The 18322-nt window shown below is 41.9% G+C and overlaps 1 protein-coding gene and 1 long non-coding RNA gene across 16 annotated transcripts in view; both read right to left on the bottom strand.

The window, feature by feature from the left end:
* Window positions 1–1888: 1888 nt before the first annotated feature.
* The window catches only part of CHD4 (chromodomain helicase DNA binding protein 4), a 32749-nt gene continuing 16315 nt past the window's right edge, over window positions 1889–18322 (bottom strand). For 4 of the 15 annotated variants that reach the window (XM_084877941.1, XM_084877933.1, XM_084877937.1 and 1 more), the window contains exons 25-40: window positions 18093–18268; window positions 12481–12661; window positions 12310–12396; window positions 12136–12224; window positions 11900–12033; window positions 11454–11598; window positions 11175–11340; window positions 10817–10914; window positions 10582–10711; window positions 10272–10343; window positions 9832–9969; window positions 9464–9572; window positions 9220–9352; window positions 4298–4496; window positions 2998–3161; window positions 1889–2516 (exon numbers count right to left, since the gene is read on the bottom strand). In XM_084877941.1, the coding sequence (XP_084734067.1) occupies window positions 2499–2516; window positions 2998–3161; window positions 4298–4496; window positions 9220–9352; window positions 9464–9572; window positions 9832–9969; window positions 10272–10343; window positions 10582–10711; window positions 10817–10914; window positions 11175–11340; window positions 11454–11598; window positions 11900–12033; window positions 12136–12224; window positions 12310–12396; window positions 12481–12661; window positions 18093–18268 (2039 nt within the window). In that variant the 3' untranslated portion in view covers window positions 1889–2498. Of the gene's footprint in view, window positions 2517–2997; window positions 3162–4297; window positions 4497–9219; window positions 9353–9463; window positions 9573–9831; window positions 9970–10271; window positions 10344–10581; window positions 10712–10816; window positions 10915–11174; window positions 11341–11453; window positions 11599–11899; window positions 12034–12135; window positions 12225–12309; window positions 12662–18092; window positions 18269–18322 lie in introns of all 15 variants that reach the window. The other 11 variants (XM_084877942.1, XM_084877934.1, XM_084877938.1 and 8 more) reach the window with 5 other exon arrangements.
* On the bottom strand, window positions 7941–8482 carry LOC311619559. The gene is made up of 2 exons (XR_014794535.1): window positions 8342–8482; window positions 7941–8150 (listed from the first exon to the last, which is right to left on the bottom strand). It is a non-coding gene; the product is annotated as an uncharacterized lncRNA (long non-coding RNA).

The raw sequence follows: 18322 nt of genomic DNA, 5'->3' as shown, positions 1-18322 counted from the left end.
AATTGATGCCTGCAGGCCTCCCCATCACCCAAACCAATGCGAAATAGCCGGACCCTCCTCCTGGCACCTCCCCCTTACCCCGAAGATCATAGAATCCCAGGCCCCGGCCTTCTCCCAACCCATAATTATGAACCCTCTTCCTTTATCCCACGGACCCCTGTTCACCCTATTAGGTAGTTACTCTGCTTAGCTTAAGGTGACAGATTTTAACATTGGTAAAGCGGGACACCATTGACGAGGGGGAGGGGGTGTTCTTGATTAAAAATTTGGTCTATATTATAAATTATTATATACATATTGCTTAAAAACACAGTAAGTAGGTACCTTGTTTCCCCCAAAATAAGACATCCTCCGAAATTAAGACCTACTTACAGGTTTCCTTCTGAGTGAAATATAAGGCATCCCCCAGAAAATAGCCCCCCGCCCCAGGCTAAACATGATTTGGTCCACTGATTCTTAAAGAAATGGAGTCACAAGAAATTCACCAGGAAATTCAGGAATTGGATTGTTATGATGTTCCAGAAGATGACATGATTGTCATTGAATGAGTAAATTCTTGATACTGTAGGATTCAGTTTGTCTGGTTTGTGTTGACAACTACCGTACTACCATACCATATACAGGTAATAAATTTCCTTTATTTTCATTTAACAATAAATGTGTATCGTATTCTTCATGGGAAAATAAGACATCCCTCTTTGGGAGCAAAAATTAATATAAGACACTGTCTTATTTTCGGGGAAACGGTACATAATTACATGAACATATTTTATTGTTTATAAATTAATTTGTTATAAAGTAACTATATTTTAAAAATTATTTTAATTTTAATCCTATATTTCTTTCTAAATAACAACAATACTAACTGGTATTATTTTTCCTCTGAATCTGTCGTAACATAAGTCACGTCATTTTCAAGGTGGGAGCTAGACTTTTTGCTGCCACTAATACGAGTACTGTCTGCTAAATTCAAGAAAATTTATGTATTTATGAAATACCTAAATTATCTGAATAGCTAATTTATAATGACATCACTTGTTTAACTAGCTTACTGGCACCAGTACGTGTATCGTCTGAGAGTTACAAAATGTTTTCATCGTTGCCAATCCCAAAAAATGCCATTGTTCATTAAGTCCAAACAATGGTGGTCGAATTCTAACAACTTATCAACATTGCGAACTTTGATAAGCAGTTCTCAACAATTATTTGTTATTATTAAAGTTTAACATTATAAAATTAACAAAAATAATATAAAACTCATATCCTGGCTAAATAGCCACATGGCCACCGAAAACTGTATATTCCCTTCCCATTCTCCTGTTGTTCCCTAGCTTGTCGTGCATTCCTTCCAAAAATTGGGATTTTTAAAACGCGGCAGGACAAATTGTTAAAAATTGGGACTGTCCCGCCAAAAGCGGGACATCTGGTCACCTTAGCTTCATATCTGGGGCTCAGGGGAACATATTGCATCTTGACTTCATACAAGTGAGCAAGGAAAAACTGTTTTCAGCCTTCCCACTTACAATAAGATAGTGTTCAGCAGCTGTTAAACACTGCCCCAAGCATTGTTACTGGATTTACCTTCCCAACTTTCTGAAGATTATTTTATACACGGGAAACCTAAGCCCAGAAAAGTTACCTCGGTCACACAGCCATGAAATGGCAGGTAGGACAGGGTATGCGCCCAGGCAGTTGGGAGCCCCTCTTTTCCCGAGGAGAATGAGGCGTCTCCCGTGGTCTGGAGCACAGGGCACATGCACACGACAGGAGTGCTTTTGTCAACTATCAGAACCCATGGAAACCTTTAGTTTCCAATTACACATTTCCCAGGGCTCCGGTCATACACATGCATCCACCTGCTCCTACAACCCACACTCGACCAGAGCACTAAAATACAAGGAAACTTTTATTTTCAATTTTCATCAAGAAATTTTGCTGTGGTTTTTATGCTTTTGGTTCTTTTCCTTTTTTTTCTTCTTTTTTTTTCTTCCAAACTTTATTTCATTCTAGCCGTGGCTGGAGCCGCTGGGTTCCTGGTATTAAAAAGATGCCAACAGAGGTAGCTGTGTCTCACCCAGGGGCCCAGCCCACTCCAAATACCCCAAAAAAGGAGAAAAGAAAACACAAAATAAATCAACAAGATAAAACCAAAAGAACGAAGAAATTCAGATCGTTTTCTTCAAGCCTGGCAGGAACCCACAACAGTTTGTGTGTAACAGACGTTACAGTGGGGAAAGCCAGGGCCCAGAAGAAGGCCAGCCAGCCCGCCAGCTTCCTGCAGATGGCGCCGGCGCTACTGCTGCATTCTCTCCAGCAGGAAGGGCACCGCTGCCCTCACCCCTCCCCTCCCCCAGCAGACTGGGGCCATTCCTTTACAACATGGAAGATGGGCAGAAGGAAGGAGAGGGTCTTTCAGGCCCCCAAGGAAGAAGCTGGGCAAGGGAAAGTGAGGAAGGTCATTGCTCAGCGGTGAAGGTGGTCGTCGTCAGTCTGGATCTTCACTGCTGCTGGGCTACCTATAGCAACAGAGACATGGACGTCAGAATTCCAAACCAAGGTATTCACCAGGTCCCAAGAGAACTCCCTGGTAGGAAGCCCCCACCTGCCCAGTGAGGGACAGAGAGTGAAAGTTACAAGTTCCAAATGGCTCTGCTGGGACAGGGACCATGAGAAAATGGTCCAGCCCTGGCTGGTTTGGCTCAGTGGATAGAGTGTCAGCTTGGGAAGGGTCCCAGGTTCGATTCCAGCCAAGGGCACATACACGGCTTGCGGGTTTGGTCCCCAGTGTGGGGCGTGCAGGAGGCAGCCAATCAATGATTCTCATCATTGGTGTTTCTCTCTCTCTCTCACCCTCTCCTTTACTCTCTGAAATCAGTAAAAAAAAAAAACAAAAAAAAAACATATATATATATATATAATACATAAAATAAAATATACATAAAAATACATATTTATATATATATAAAAGAAGAAGAAGAAGAAAGAAAATGGTCCTACCTGTTGCGGAGTAGGTTCAGGCGCTCGGTTTGCCAGGCGGCTGAGAATGTTACGCTCTGACATCTGTAGCCTCACAGCAACTGGGGGAATTCGGGCAATAGTAGCTGGGAGTCGAGTCACATCAGCTTTCATGTCACTCAGCAGTTCTTCTAGCTGTTTCAGAACTGCATGGGGAGAAAAAATGGTGGTGAGTTGTGGTGAAGACTACGGTGAACCTGTGCCCTGCCCATGGCTTCTCAATGACCAAGTGATTGATGTGGAGTACTGTCCTTTATTAGAGTCTCCCGACCTGGCCTTTTTAAAATTTTTATTTTTAATTACAGTTGACATTCTATTATTTTATGTTATTCTCAGGTGTACAGCATTGTGGCTTGATGATAATGTACTTTTAAAAGTGATACCCCCTGGCTGAAACCGGTTTGGCTCAGTGGTAGAGTGTCGTTCTGTGGACTGAAAGGTCCCAGGTTCGATTCCGGTCAAGGGCATGTACATCGGTTGCGGGCACATCCCCAGTAGGGGGTGTGCAAGAGGCAGCTGGTCGATGTTTCTCTCTCATCGACGTTTCTAGCTCTCTATCGCTCTCCCTTCCTCTCTGTAAAAAATCAATAAAATATATTTTTAAAAAAATAATAAAAAAAAAAAGATGTGAGAGCTACTTTAAAAAAAAAGTGATACCCCTGATAACAGTCTAGTGCCATCTGACACCATACACTGTCATTACAGTATTGACAATATTCCCTGTGCTGTGCTTCACATCCGTGGTTATTTGGTATCTATGCCTTTTAAAGTCACCTAACCCTCACTGTCATTTGCTCCCTCTTGTCTCTACTTCCTCTACTTCTTGACTTCCCGTTGTTTCCTTTTCTCACTATCTTTCCTCTCCACCTTTTGGAGCTGTCTCCTTTTCCTTTATTTATGCCTTCTTTTCCTCATTTCACCCTCCACCTCCCTCACAATGTTTTAACTTTAATTAGAAAGGGGTCTAGATTTGTCAGGATCTTAAACCACCTTAGGTTACTGCTAAAGTATCCCAGATGACACTATATTATTCTACTTTGCTTCCTACCTCCAAGAACCTGAATTTATTAAAAGAGGCAAAAAAACAAAAACAAAAAAAAAACTACTATCCTTAATTGCCTCTAAGATAATAGCTTCCCAAGGAGGAAGGCACAGATCCCCAGTACATCTTAAGCATGCAGACAAAAGGACCCTGAAAAAGGTTTTGGAAACAAGAAATGTGTTTTGGGAGAGGCGGAGGAGGAAGGACTCTGAGTCAGCAGGAGGCAGAGGGGTCACTGGCTACCTTTGTGCAGGACCGCATTGGCAGGCTTGTTTCCTGCCATCGACTCCTTGGACAGGTGTTGATGACTCTCTGCCAAACACTCCACCTCGGCAAAGCGGGTATTGAGAGCCATCGAAGGGTGAGAAGGGTCCTCTGACATGTTCAGGTAAGCTGCCCGCCGAAGCTGTTCCTCAATGACCAGGGCTTGTTCTAGAAGCTGGACGAGGGATAGAGGAGATGGGATTTAGAATTATACTCACTTTGCTCGTTTCTTTTGTTCTGGTCAATTCTCACCCAAGATTATTTTTTCCATCGATTTTGAGAGAGTAGAAGGGGGAGAGACAGAGAGAAGGAAACATCAATGTGAGAGAGACACATCAATTGGTTGTTTCCTGCACGTACCCTGACCAAGGCCAGGAATCAAACCCACAACCCTTCAGTCCATGGGCCAACGCTCTAACCACTCATCTAAACCGGCTAGGGCTACTGCTTATTTCTGATGGGTCTCTCAGAATGCATAAAAAATTAAAATCACAAACAATCTTACCTCCTAGAGATACTGTTTAGCATTCTGAGATTTTTCTTCCCATAGGTATTTTTTACGTAATTGAAACTATATATACATATCTATGTTTCACTGAATGTTACATAGTAAGCATCTTCCTTTGTTCTTAGCTGCACTTAATAAAAGATTTTTTTTTTTTTTTTAAGACAGATTCTTAATGGTTTGCATGGTAGTCCATCCCATGGATATATCTACATCGTATCATTTCAGTTGTTTTACTCTTTAAAATGTTTGGCCCTGGCTCAGTTGTGTGGGCGTTGTCCTGTGCACCAAAAGGTTGTGAGTTTGAATCCCAGTCAGGGTACATATCCAGGTTGCAGGCTTGATTCCCCATAGGGGGCATGCAGGAGGCAGCTAATCAATGTCTTGCTCTCTCTCTCTCCCTCTCCCTTTCTCTTAAAAAAAATTCTCAAAAAAAATTTTTGCTTACTTTGTCTCACATCTCACTTCCATTCCTCGCTTCACCAATAGGTAACCCTTCTAATATACTTACTGTGTGTCTTTTGGTGGGTGTTCTTGAAGTTTGTGCACATTTCTAATTTACAGAATGTTCTACGTATATAAAATGCTTTTCTTCCTTTCCCCACTATGTTATCTTCTTAAAGTATCCATTTATGTTGTTATGTATTTTGTTGCTTCTAGCTGTTGCTTAGTGCTCCATGATGTGAATCCATATTTTATCTATCCACACTCCCAATTTCAAACAGCCAGGTTGCTTCCAAATACCAAAAATCATACTGCAACATACTCTTGTAGCTGTCACCTGATGGAGCTGTATAAAAGGGTCTTTGAACTATATTACAAGACAGAATATTGATTCAGAAGTTATGAGACTTAATTTGCTCACACATCCACTGGTAGAAAGAATGCATTAGGGGTCAGGAAAAAGGACAGCGTGAGGATAATAGGCTGTTGTTTCTTCCATAAGATTTGGCTCCAGCAGGGCCTACTCATTTACCTCCAAACAGACCAAGCATCCACTTTCAATCCATACACCCGTCTCCTTCACCAACTCCCTCTTCCTGCCCCAAACTAGCTTCGTCTAGGATCAGTTCTTAACTTGCTGCTGTGCTTTTAAAGTATTCTCCCAAGAGATCATTTTTTCCAAGAGATCTCTTCCTCTCCTAGGTCAGCCAGAACCTATATACAAATGACTTTTCAAACCTGCAGGTCAAGCACAGATTGTTCTGATTGCACTCATGTATGATGGTCACTCTTTGATCCCACTTGTTTATGGTGGCACAGGTAGTGGGAGGGTTATTTGCTGGTGAGAAATTATTTGCTGGTGAGAAACACCAATTGACTTGCCTAAAACTGAACTTCCTCTTTTCTACAAACTGTTCCCTCTCCTCCTCACTTTCCTGATCTGCCAATGATAATTTAATTTTCTCAATAACTCAGGCTCAAAACTTCAGTTATTTTTGAAGGCTTATTCCTTTGTATCTCAAATCCAGTAAGTGACAGGTCAGCAAACTATGGCCTGGAGGCCAAATTGGGTCTGCTGCCTATTTTTATATGAGCTAAGAATTTTTATTTTACAGTTTATAAATAGCTGGGAAGTGAAAATAGTTTGTGACATTTCATAAAAATTATATGAAGTTCAAATCTGAGTGTTGACAAAGTTTTATTGGAACGCATTCATACTTATTTATCACGCATGGCTGCTTTCATGCTACCACAAAGTTGAGTATTTGCAACAAAGATCATATATCCACAAAAGCCCAAAATAGTTACTTTCTGGCCTTTTAATAGAAAAGGTTTACTGATCCCTACAATAAATCAGTAAATTCCATAAATTCTTTTATTTCCTTTACCATATCCTTTTCATTTTCCACAGCCAGCATCATAGATCAGCCCTAACTACCTCACAATATGATCCTATATAATAAAGAGCTAATATGCTAATTAGTCCAGATGGCTGAACGATCTTCCAGAACAAGTGGGCTGTGAGGGCGAGCCCTTTGCCCTTGCACAAATTCCGTGTATCAGGCCTCTAGAAGTTCTACAATTTCATGAATATTATTCCCATTTCCCTTAGTCGTATCAAAACTCTTCACAAAACTTTAATGGCTACCCATTAACTATAGGGTAAAGTCCATACTCTTATCCAGTGCCAAAAACCTACCTACTGACCTCTAGCCCTTACCTCTCTCTACAACCTCCCACAAGTGTTTTCTATAATATAACCCAGGGGTCCTCAAACTTTTTAAAGTGGGGGCCAGATCACGGTCCCTCAGAGAGCTGGAGGGCCGGTCTATATGAACTACTAATTCCTACTGTAACACCTTGGCTGCGCTCACTGCCCAAAAAACCTGGCGGGCAGGATCAGACTCCCCTGGGGGCTGCATGTGGCCCGTGGGCCGTAGTTTGAAGACCCCTGATAACCCAACTGGACCAACTTGCTTCCAAGCACCCTAAGCTCTGCTGCCTCTATGTCTTCGCTTGGCTTAATCCGTTTCAGTTTCAGTTTAGCCTTCTGTTTCTATCCATTCCAATCTCCAATTACATTCATCAAAACTTAACTCCCCATGCAGCCATTTGTGAACTCTCCTCACTCCCCAAATTCCATCTGGAGAACTTTCTTTTCTTTTTTAAATATATTTCATCGATTTTTTACAGACAGGAAGGAAGAGGAATAGAGTTAGAAACATCGATGAGAGAGAAACACAGATCAGCTGCCTCCTGCACACCCCCCACTGGTGATGTGCCCACAACCAAGAAACATGCCCTTGATGGGAATTGAACCTGGGACCCTTCAGTTCACAGGCCGACGCTCTATCCACTAAGCCAAATCGGTTAGGGCTGGATAACTTTCTTACGGATTCAGCAGTCTCCCTCCCAATACCCAGAATGGCATTCACTTAATCCCATATTTGCCTCTACTTTAAACTGAAAGCACCTTGAGAACAGGCACTATGCCTTATTTGTCTTTGTATCCTTGTGCCACTCGTTGCTTGATACATAATGTTTGAAGTTTTATTGGTATACATTTCTTTTTACACACACACATATATATAAATATATATAAATATATATAAATATATATAAATATATATAAATATATATAAATATATATATATATAAAATATATATAAATATATATAAATATATATATATATTTTGTAGAAGGAGAAGAAAAGAGAACATCAATGAAGAGAATCATTCATCAGCTGCCTCCTGCATGCCCCCTACAGGGGATTGAGCCGGAAACCCAAAAACGTGCCCTTGACTGGATTCAGACCTGGGAGCGTACAGAGCCAAATCAGCTGGGGCTATTAGTGTACATTTCTTATTCCCCAAATTGTACTTGGGTTTAGAGCACATGTGTCAAACACAAGGCCCGCGGGCCAAATCCAGCCCGCCAGGCCTTGCAATGTGGCCCGCACCGCGCTGTCATCACTGCACTCCGCTGTCAGTTTATGACATTGTCAGTTTATGACTGTTCAGTAAACCATTCGGCCCGCGATTTAGGCCCCTTCTCTGATTGAGTTCGACACCCCTAGTTTAGAGCCACATGTCTTGTCTTCATGGTATCCATTTTCCCATTTTGATGGTCTGCACACAGGTGTTCTCAATACATGTTTGCTAATTTCCACTTAAGACTTTCTCCAGTCCTGGGCTTCTTAGCCCTATTGATTCTGAAAATAGAGCTCTCTACTTTGCATCTTCTTTTAGTATCCACTCCTCCCCTTATCCACACAGGTACTCTCAGACCCAGAATAAAGTACCACCAGCCCACTGACAGCCCTGCCTCCTCGGAGAGCCAACTCAATCCATCTCTGTATCTTTCCTGAACACTCCAACCTAGTGTTCCCCAACACACCCACGACACTAGAGTCTGCATCATTCATTAGACAATCATCTTCAGCCGTTGAACAGCTGGTTAATTTTCAAGTCTATATGTCTTAATCTTTAACACTGAAGATACTTAGAAACAAAGCCTTTCACAGAATACAGAAGTTCAGCACACAGCCAAAACCGGTTTGGCTCAGTTGATACGAGCGTCGGCCTGCGGACTGAAAGGCCCCAGGTTCGATTCCGGTCAAGGGCATGTACCTTGGTTGCGGGCACATCCCCGATTGGGGTGTGTGTTAGAGGCAGCTGATCAATGATTCTCTCTCATTCTCTCTCTATCCCCCTCTCTTCCTCTCTGTAAAAAAATCAATAAAATATATTTTAAAAAAAAAAAGAAAGAAAGAAAAGAAACAGTAAAGTTCCACTTCCTTAAAAAAAAAAAAAAAAAAAAAGAAGAAGAAGTTCAGCTCACAGAACACAATAAATAGTACGGTTGAATGAACAGATTCCCTCCTTTGCAGTCCCTTCTGTACTTAAAGGGCTGCCATTTCAATATGATATTCCTCCCCATCCTGCTCACCTTAAACCTTCGTGCTAGGAATTTATTCTTGATCTCTAAGAAATTTCCACGGTTCATTTCACCCTTGAAAGGCTCATTGAGGATGGCATAGCGTGGGTCATTCTGGATGTCCTGCCACCGGGCATAGCCATGGCTGTTGGAAAATTGCTCAGGAAAAACAAAACAAAGAAAGTAAGAACCTCAGTCTGTGGACCCTTCAGAAACCTTCACTAAGAATCACAACCCAGACTCGGGAAAAGGATACTTTATGATGCCAGCCAGCAACCAGTAGTCATGCCGCCGATGCCAGATCTCATAAGTCTTCTTGGTGACTGTGGCTGCACGCTCTTCATTCTGCCAGAGGGAGTGCAACTCTAAAGAGGAATTTAAGGAAGGTTGAGGAGAAAAAGAAAGGTACACATCTGTGAGAATTCAAAATGCTATTTATTCCTATCCCCCCGATACCATTTTAATACTATGCCTGTGGCTTTCTAACATGGAACCCAGAGGAGAATGCAATCAGCCTAGCTTTCCTCATCTACTAGAGGTTAAACCACTGCACCCTGGTTTCTAATAACCACCATAATTTCACGTCAGATCCTTGTAACCTCAGAGGGCCCCTCATTTTCTTACCAGTAAAACCACCATCGGCAATGTTGAACATGAAACGCTGTTTAATGTTTTTTTTTTGCTTCTCATCAGTCAGGTCCTTGGGAGTCTCTCCATTCTGAAGCATCACCTCTTTTTTCTCTTCTTCTTCTTTCTTCTCTTCTACAGGATATGCAGGAGAAAACGTTAGCTCCAGACACTGTGGCCCTTATCCATAGCACTATGTGCTACAAGATATCATCCACCTCCACCCTTTCTCCACACAGGTGTTTCTCAAACCCAGAAAAGGTGCCACTGGCCCAATGACAACTAAATGTGGGGACAAATGGAGCAGTCACCTGGGATAACGGATATGTGGGTGTGGATAGGAAGGGGAGGTTGGAAGGGGGATATCCCAGAGATAAAGTCCTTGCTTCTAGTTTTAGAGTCCTCCCAAACTACAATCAGCTTCTTCAAACACCAACCTTTGTCCTCCACCACAATGGGAGTCAGATCTATTGCTGACTTCTCCTCCACCTTCTCCACATCAGCAACACCTGGAAGGAACAGATCACACTGAGAATGTATCGAAAGAAGAATGTTCTCTGCTGTTCCACTTTACATCCAACTGGAACAATCCTAAACCGAAATCTTTGATTAAAACCTTAAAAGATGTCATAAGTGGTGTATGGGATTCTTCAGTGTGTTACTTCCTCCTGACATCCTACAGCCTGTCTGGAATTCCATGAACAACTCATTTACACAGGGATCTGTAGTGCTTGAAAACGTGGATACCTTTGGATTCTGTCTCCATGGGTTCCTCTGTCCTCTCTTTCACCTCTGCCTTTTCCACTTTCTCCTCTCCCTCAGGAGGTTCAACAAGGACCTTTTCATCCTCCACGGCAGGGGCAGGGGGCTGCGGACACTTAAAGGAAAAAAGACAAAAGATGAAGCAGACAGGCCAGCAATGAAAAGGTGTGGGTTTATCCATCTGTCTTTGGTATAGAATCCAGTCACAACCATCTCTTACCTCAACAGCAGCCTCAGGTGCTGCAGATTTAACCTCCTTTTCTCCTTCTGTGCTCTCTTCATCTTTGATGCTGTTTTCCTCTATTTTTATCCCATCCTCTGCAACCAACAGAAGACAACTGATTAGGAAGAAGGTCCTAGATCAGAGAGAATGCCATATCTTCTCAGTCTGGCTTATCTTAAATTGTCCTCTCGTGCCTTTAAGAGCCAGCCCTATACTCAGGACGGCCCTCCTAAACTGAGAGGGAGGTTGCTGTGTGTCCTGCCAGACTCCCCTGTGATGCTGAGCACAGGTGAGCAGAGAAAGCATAGGCCAGGACAAGAGCAGAGGAACAGAAATGACAGTAGAGCAGACTTACCAGCTGGTGGGGCAGGTGCAGGAGTATTGGGTTGTGTGTCCCCTGGAGTGGAGGGTGTAGGTGTCTTTGGGGAAGGTGACCCTGGCTGGGACATTTTCTTGTTTTCCTCTACTTCAGCGAGTTCAGGCATACTCCAGCGCCCATTAACATGCTCAAACTCCTGAACCTGCAGCAACAGGACAAGATGTTGAAGATCCAATACCAGCTCTAGGTTCCGTACCTATGGCTCTCCAGTTTCCCCTAGAAACCCTCAACAATGGAGAGAAGCTCAGGGCTCACCTTCTTGCGAATCAAGGACATGACACCAATCCTAGTAAGAACATGCTGGCGAGACAGGCCTTCTCGGGGGACACCATCAGCAAAGGTCTCAGCCCCATCTGCTCCTGGCTCACATAAATGCCGCATAAAAAGAGAGACATAAGCCCTGTAGTGAAGAAATAGAGAAATGAGTTAAACAGCGATTATGCCAACTCCTAGACCAGCTTTTTCCACACCACCAATTAGGTATTATCCCAGATGACTATGGCTTCATCCTGAGGTAAAGCCCATCACCACAGTGAAAGCTGGTCGCCAAACTCCAAGCCATGTCCCAGATAGGAACACAACCTTATTACTAAGAGCTTCACCTGCCAGCTTCAGAGGAAACAGCCCATTTCCCTGCACAGCTGGACTAGTGCTACAGAAGCCCTTGCACTCTGTCAATCCTATTCCATCTCTCAACTTACTTGAATTCTTTCTCTGACTTGCCTCGCAGATCTCTCACAAGCCACTGAGTGGTAAAAGCATCCTGAGGTGGCATCCCATATCGCATAATTGCATTAAGAAAGGCTTTTCGCTGCCGAGCATTAAAACCAAGTACCTAGGGGGAGAAGGAACCTAGGTGAGTGGGAGCAGGTCTTATTCCACCAAAGACCCCATATCAGCACGAACCCACCCCTCCCCAGAATCATAAAGCACTTACTTCAATATTCCCACCCACACGGGCCAACAGAGGAGGCAATGGTTTATCTTTATCATTCCGCAGGCCCTTGCGACTGGGCCTGCGGGGAGCTGCAAGAAGAAAAGAATGCATGAGTGACACTGGTAGGGCTTTCGACAAGCAATATGTAAACAAGAAGAGAAGCACAGCCCTCACCTTCTGAACGTTCATCAAAGTCTTCATCACCTTCCTCTGAAGCCACTGAATAATCGGACTGGTTGTCGGACTGGTCGTCCTGCCAATCTGGAGGAAGAGAGGGCAGATGAGCGGGGCCCACTGCTCTAGTGGAACGGCCCATGGGTGGGGGGCGGGGCCGGCCACACACACCTCGGTCCTCCTGCGAGCCATCATTGTAGTTGACCTGTTTACGGATTCTTTTTCCTTTGCCCAGATTTCGGGCCAAATCTTCTTGCTGCTGCTCATAATGGTGCCGCAGCAATTTCTCCCAGTAGTCAGGATCCACACTTTCTTCCTGTTTTATGATTTCCCGTTCTACCTCCTCTTCCTCCTGGGACAGAGGGAGGGCCAGGACTCAGGGGTGCTGAAGTCAGCACCACCAGCTACCCCTGGTCCTCACAGTTCCCATTCTGCTAGCTCCTTTGCATGACTGGACTCTGAAATACTTGGTGTGCCTGCTTGAACCTAAGAACTTAAAAGAAATTGAAGTGACACAACATGGCTCCTCATAATTATGTGTCGATCGGCAGTCAACATAACTAAAAAAAAAGTCAAACATGAAATGGAGCCATTATCACAAGAGATGGGTAAAGATATAGTGTGTTTCTTCTACCCTTTTTATTGACACATACACAGTTGGGAGACAGCAAATGAAGAAAAGAGAAGTTAGAGCCTTAGCAAGACAGAATGGAACCACTCCTGAAATCCTGCAAAAGATTTTCACAACAGATAAAGTAGGACAGTTGTGCTCTTCTAAACTTCACAATGTTTATCAAATGTGCGCAAAAAACAGAATTACACGTATAGGGTACCCCCAAAAATTGTATGCAAACTTTAACAGTTGACAACTCACTTAATTTAAACTCCTTTTCAGGTTTAACTGGTTTGAAATAATGGATGAAGCCAGACTAAGCTTTGAACAAAGATGATTTATCATAAAGTGCCATTTTTTTTTATGAGAATACATAATAAAGTTTATAGTACAAAACTGGCACCAGTCATTAGCAGTGCCTGGACCAGAATAGACGGTCATCAGTTTGAAAACAGACATTGAAAAAAAAAAAAAAAAAAAATTACTGTCTGGCCTGTGTGGCTCAGTGGTTGAACATGGACCTATGAACAAGGTCATAATTCGATTCCTGGTCAGGGCACATGCCCAGAATGTGGGCTCAATCCCCAGTAGGGAGTTTGCAGGAAAGAGCCAAGCAATCATTCTCTGATCACTGATGTCTCCCTTCCTCTCAGAAATCAATAAAATTTTAATTATTCATTTCTGTAGATTCTTTTAAATTCAAAAGTGAACTATATGTTAATAAATACTGACTTTGTAATCATTCAAAGTATGTATACATTTTTGGGGGGACACCCTGTATCCTATGTCCCTGTACAGTTTATGCTCCTCTGAAAGTCTTATTACTTTTTCAGACATTTCAGGATTATTAACTCAGTGGTCTGCAAAGTTATTAGTCAACAAAGCCAAATATCAACAGTACAACAATTGAAATTTCGTTTGAGAGCCAAATTTTTTAAACTTAAACTTCTTCTAAATGCCACTTCTTCAAAATACACTTGCCCAGGCCGTGGTATTTTGTGGAAGAGTCACACTCAAGGGGCCAAAGAGCCGCATGTGGCTCACAAGCCGCAGTTTGCCCATCACGGCACTAACTGATTCCAAATCCCTTTTGTTAGAACTAGAGACCCAGTGCATGAGTTTGTGCATGGGTGGGGTCCCTTGACCTGAGTAGTGATCATCAGGGCTGATCAGGCCTTCTTGCCATTCCCAATTGGCTTATCAGGGCCTGTGGGCTGGTGGGGAGGGACGGCGGAAGGTTGGTGGACCACGAGAAGTTGCTATGGGAGCACATTGACTACCAGGGGGCAACTCCTGCATTGGGTGCCTTCCCCCTGGTGGTCAGTGCCCATTATAGCAACTGGTTGTTTGTTCATTCAGCCGCTTAGGTTTTTATATATATAGATTAGCCCAGCTGGCACGGCTCAGTGGTTGAACATTGCCCTATGAACCAGGAAGTCATGGTTCAATTCCTGGTCAGGGCACATGCCTGGGTTGTAGGCTCAATCCCCAGTGTAGGAAGTGCAGGAAGCAGCCAATCAATTGTTTCTTTCTCTCCCTCTCCCTTTATCTTTGAAATCAATAAAAATAAGATAACAATTTTTAAAAAGGAATTAAACTGCTGCTACTAGCATAATATTAAAAACAACCTAAATGTCCATCATTTATTAAATTAATAAAATAAATGTTGGGGTTTGGGGTGGATGCAGGGATCAAAAGGTACAAACTTCCAATTATAAAATAAATAAGTAATGGAAATATAATGTACATGGTGACTATAATGATATTATATCACATATTTGAAAGTTGCTTAGAATGTCAGTCTTAAAGTTCTCAGAAGAAAAAAAAATTTGTAACTATATTGCAATAGAGATTAACCAGATTTATTATGTTCATTTCACAACATATATACAAATTAACAAATTATTATGGTGCACACCTGAAACCAACATTATATATCAGTTATATCTCAATTTTTTAAAATAAATTATGGTGCCGAAACCGGTTTGGCTCAGTGGATGGAGCGTCGGTCTGCGGACAAAAAGTTCCCAGGTTCGATTCTGGTCAAGGGCATGTACATTGCTTGCGGTCACATCCCCAGTAGGGGGTGTGCAGGAGGCAACTGGTCGATGTTTCTCTCTCATCGACGTTTCTAGCTCTCTATCCCTCTCCCTTCCTCTCTGTGAAAAATCAATAAAAAATATATTTTTAAAAATAAATAAATAAATAAATAAATAAAGGTACTTTCAAACAAGGATATACTATGCAGGGGGAAAAAGTTGGAGAGTTTTTTATGTGCTGATTTAGACTACATCTTCAAGATTTATTAAGCAGACAAAAGCAAGGTAGAGAACATTATGTATAAGAAACTACTTCCACCATAGCCGATTTGGCTCAGTGCACAGAGCGTTGGTCTGACGAGTCCTGGGTTCGGTTCCAGTCAATGGTACGTACCTTGGTTGCAGACTCAATCCCCAGCCCTGATGAGGGAGCGCATGTGGAGGAGGTAACCAATCAATGTGTCTCTCTCACATCAATGTTCCTGTCTCTCCCTCTCCATTCTACTCTCTCTAAATATCAGTGGGGGGGAAACAATACACATACATACCTACATACATACATAAGTAAATAAATAAATAAATGTCAATGAAAAGCCAGTAGGAGTGGCTTAGTGATTCAGTGTCCATTTATGAACCACGAGGTCATGGTTCAATTCCTGGTCAGGGTATATGCCCAGGTTGCAGGCTTGACCCCCAGAAGGGGGTGTGCAATAGGCAGCTGACCAATGATTCTCTTTCATCATTGATATTTCTTTCTCTCTTTTCTTCTCCCTTCCTTTCTAAAATCAATAAAAATATTTAAAAAAATAAAAATATAAAAACCAATGGAGCCGAAACCGGTTTGGCTCAATGGATAGAGCGTCGGCTTGGGGACTGAAGGGACCCGGGTTCGATTCTGGTTAAGGGCATGTGCCTTGGTTGCGGGCATATCCCCAGTAGGAGATGTGCAAGAGGCAGCTGATCAATGACACTCTCTCATCGATGTTTCTAACTCTCTCTCTCCCTTCCTCTCTGTACAAAATCAATAAAATATATTTTTTAAAAATAAAATAAATAAAAAAAAATAAAAACCAATGGAAAAATATTCTTGGGTGATAACAACAATAAAAAAAAAAACAACAATCAGCTACTTTTGTGTTAAAAAGGAAAAGAGAAAATGCACTTGTGTGTATGTTTATGTGTGTGCATGGATGAATACGTATTTAACTTCTATGTACATAGAACACTTTTAGAAAGACATATAGGAAACACCTTGACCAGTGGTTGAGCATCAAACTGTAAACCAGGAGGTCATGGTTTGATTCCCAGTCGGGGCACATGCCTGGTTTATGGGCTTGATCCCCAGTAGAGGGGCATGCAGGAGGCTGCTGATTGATGATTCTCTCTCAGTATTGATGTTTCTATCTCTTTCTTCCTCTCTGAAATCAATAAAAATATATTTAAAAAACAAAGAATTAAAAAAAAAAAAAAAAGGAAAGAAACCGGATACATAAGTTATCAATAGGGAGGGAAGGAATTAGGTAGCCAGACAGGGTGAGAGAGATAACTTTGTATCTTTTGAATCTTGAACCATGTAAATTACTATCTTATAAAAAAATAAAAATTTAAAATATTATAAAGTAAACAGTAACTACAGCCACCGACAAGAAGGTCACTTATATACCTGAGTAATCCTTAGCAGAGGTTATCAATGGGAGGGAGAGTGCCACCCCTCCCTTCCCAATCACGTGCTGTGGAGCACCTTCAGGAAGGCCGTTTTGATTGAATCTATCTAGAGACCTATGTCAGGCTTTCAACCAGTTACACATAACTAAGGTTAGTAGCATCACCTTCAAGGACAAAGATAATAGATACATATCAGAAAAACACAGCAATTAATCAATAAAGAAATTTAAAAAAAAAAATTGAAAAAAAAAACAACCACACAGCAAGAGAGATAGTTCTCAGTTGAAACTTTGAGAAAAAATGGTAAAGATCACCATAACCTTTGTCAATTCAAAGAACCCTGAGCTAAGTGGTTTAAAGAGGACCATCAGAGAAGGCAAATTTTTTTCATTTTACACCCAACATTATCATTTGGGAAAACGAATTATTACAGATGCCACACATTTTATTACTGTTTTAGTATTTTTCCGTTTTTTGTTTTCTTTTTTACTTAAAAAGACCAAGAAAATGAAGGAAAGTGGGGAAAAAAGAAAAAACAACAATTAGTATTTTAAAAGGCACAGAGAGACAGGCTGTCTACAGGTATGTATCTTATTTCCTGTCTTTTCTCCAAATAGACTTGAAAATAGCAAACAAGTCCTGGTCAGTTTGGCTCAGTGGGTAGAGCATCATCCAGCAGATGAAGGTTCCAAGGTTTGATTCCCAGTAAAGGGCACATACCTCCACATACCTCGATTGCAGATTTATCCTCACCCTCACCCATGAACTGAAGGCAACCAATTGATGTCTCTCTCACCTCTCTCTCTTTCTCTCTTTCTCTCTCCCTCCTCCCTCCCTTCCTTCCTCTTTCTCTCCTCCCTCTCTAAAAAAAAAAAAAACTAATGGAAAAAATATTCTTAGATGAAAATTGAAAAGAAAAAAAAAAAAAAGCAAATAGCCCTAACCAGTTTGACTCAGTGGATAGAGCATCGGCCTTCAGACTGAAGGGTCCCAGGTTCAATTCTGGTCAAGGGCATGTACATTGGTTGTGGGCACATCCCCGGTGGGGGTGTGTGCAGGAGGCAGCTGGCCGATGATTCTCTCTCATCGATGTTTCTAGCTCTCTATCCCTCTCCCTTCCTCTCTGTGAAAAATCAATAAAATATATTTTTTTAAAAAAAAAGAAAAGAAAAGCAAACAGTTTATTTGTAGGATTAACAAAATAACCTAAGAGAAAATGAGATTATGATAAAGACTTAATATAACTGTTTTGAGTGAATAAACTGTGGGTTCCCTGACAGCCACAGCAAAGATAAAAATGTGATTAATCATGTTATAGTATTTATATTCAAAAGAAGACATATATTCAACTCATCGATGTACTAATTTGCCTACAGATATTTTCTTCCTGTTTAAATACCATCCTGGTATCAGTTGCAATTTTGGATCAACCACCAAGTAAAGCAACACCTTGGACTCATACTCACCCCCATTTCTTCTTCCCGCACTACATATTGGGCCACTTTGAATGAGCTCAAATATTCATTCATGCCCTGCAATTCTGTGTCTTCAGTCTCATCCTGGTTACGGTCCAGTAGTCGTTCAATGGCCTTATCATCATAGTGGATAACACTGCTATCCTCTCCCTCTTTATTGTCTCCTCCTATAAAGAATCAAGGATCCATATGCCCAAAGTCAGCTTCAGCAGCTCCAGTAG

Source organism: Pipistrellus hanaki, assembly GCF_964339955.1.
Source record: "Pipistrellus hanaki genome assembly, chromosome: 3".
Lineage (NCBI taxonomy): Eukaryota > Metazoa > Chordata > Mammalia > Chiroptera > Vespertilionidae > Pipistrellus > Pipistrellus hanaki.
The sequence above is the reverse complement of the archived record's forward strand: the minus strand, read 5'-3'. Positions and strand labels throughout refer to the sequence as shown.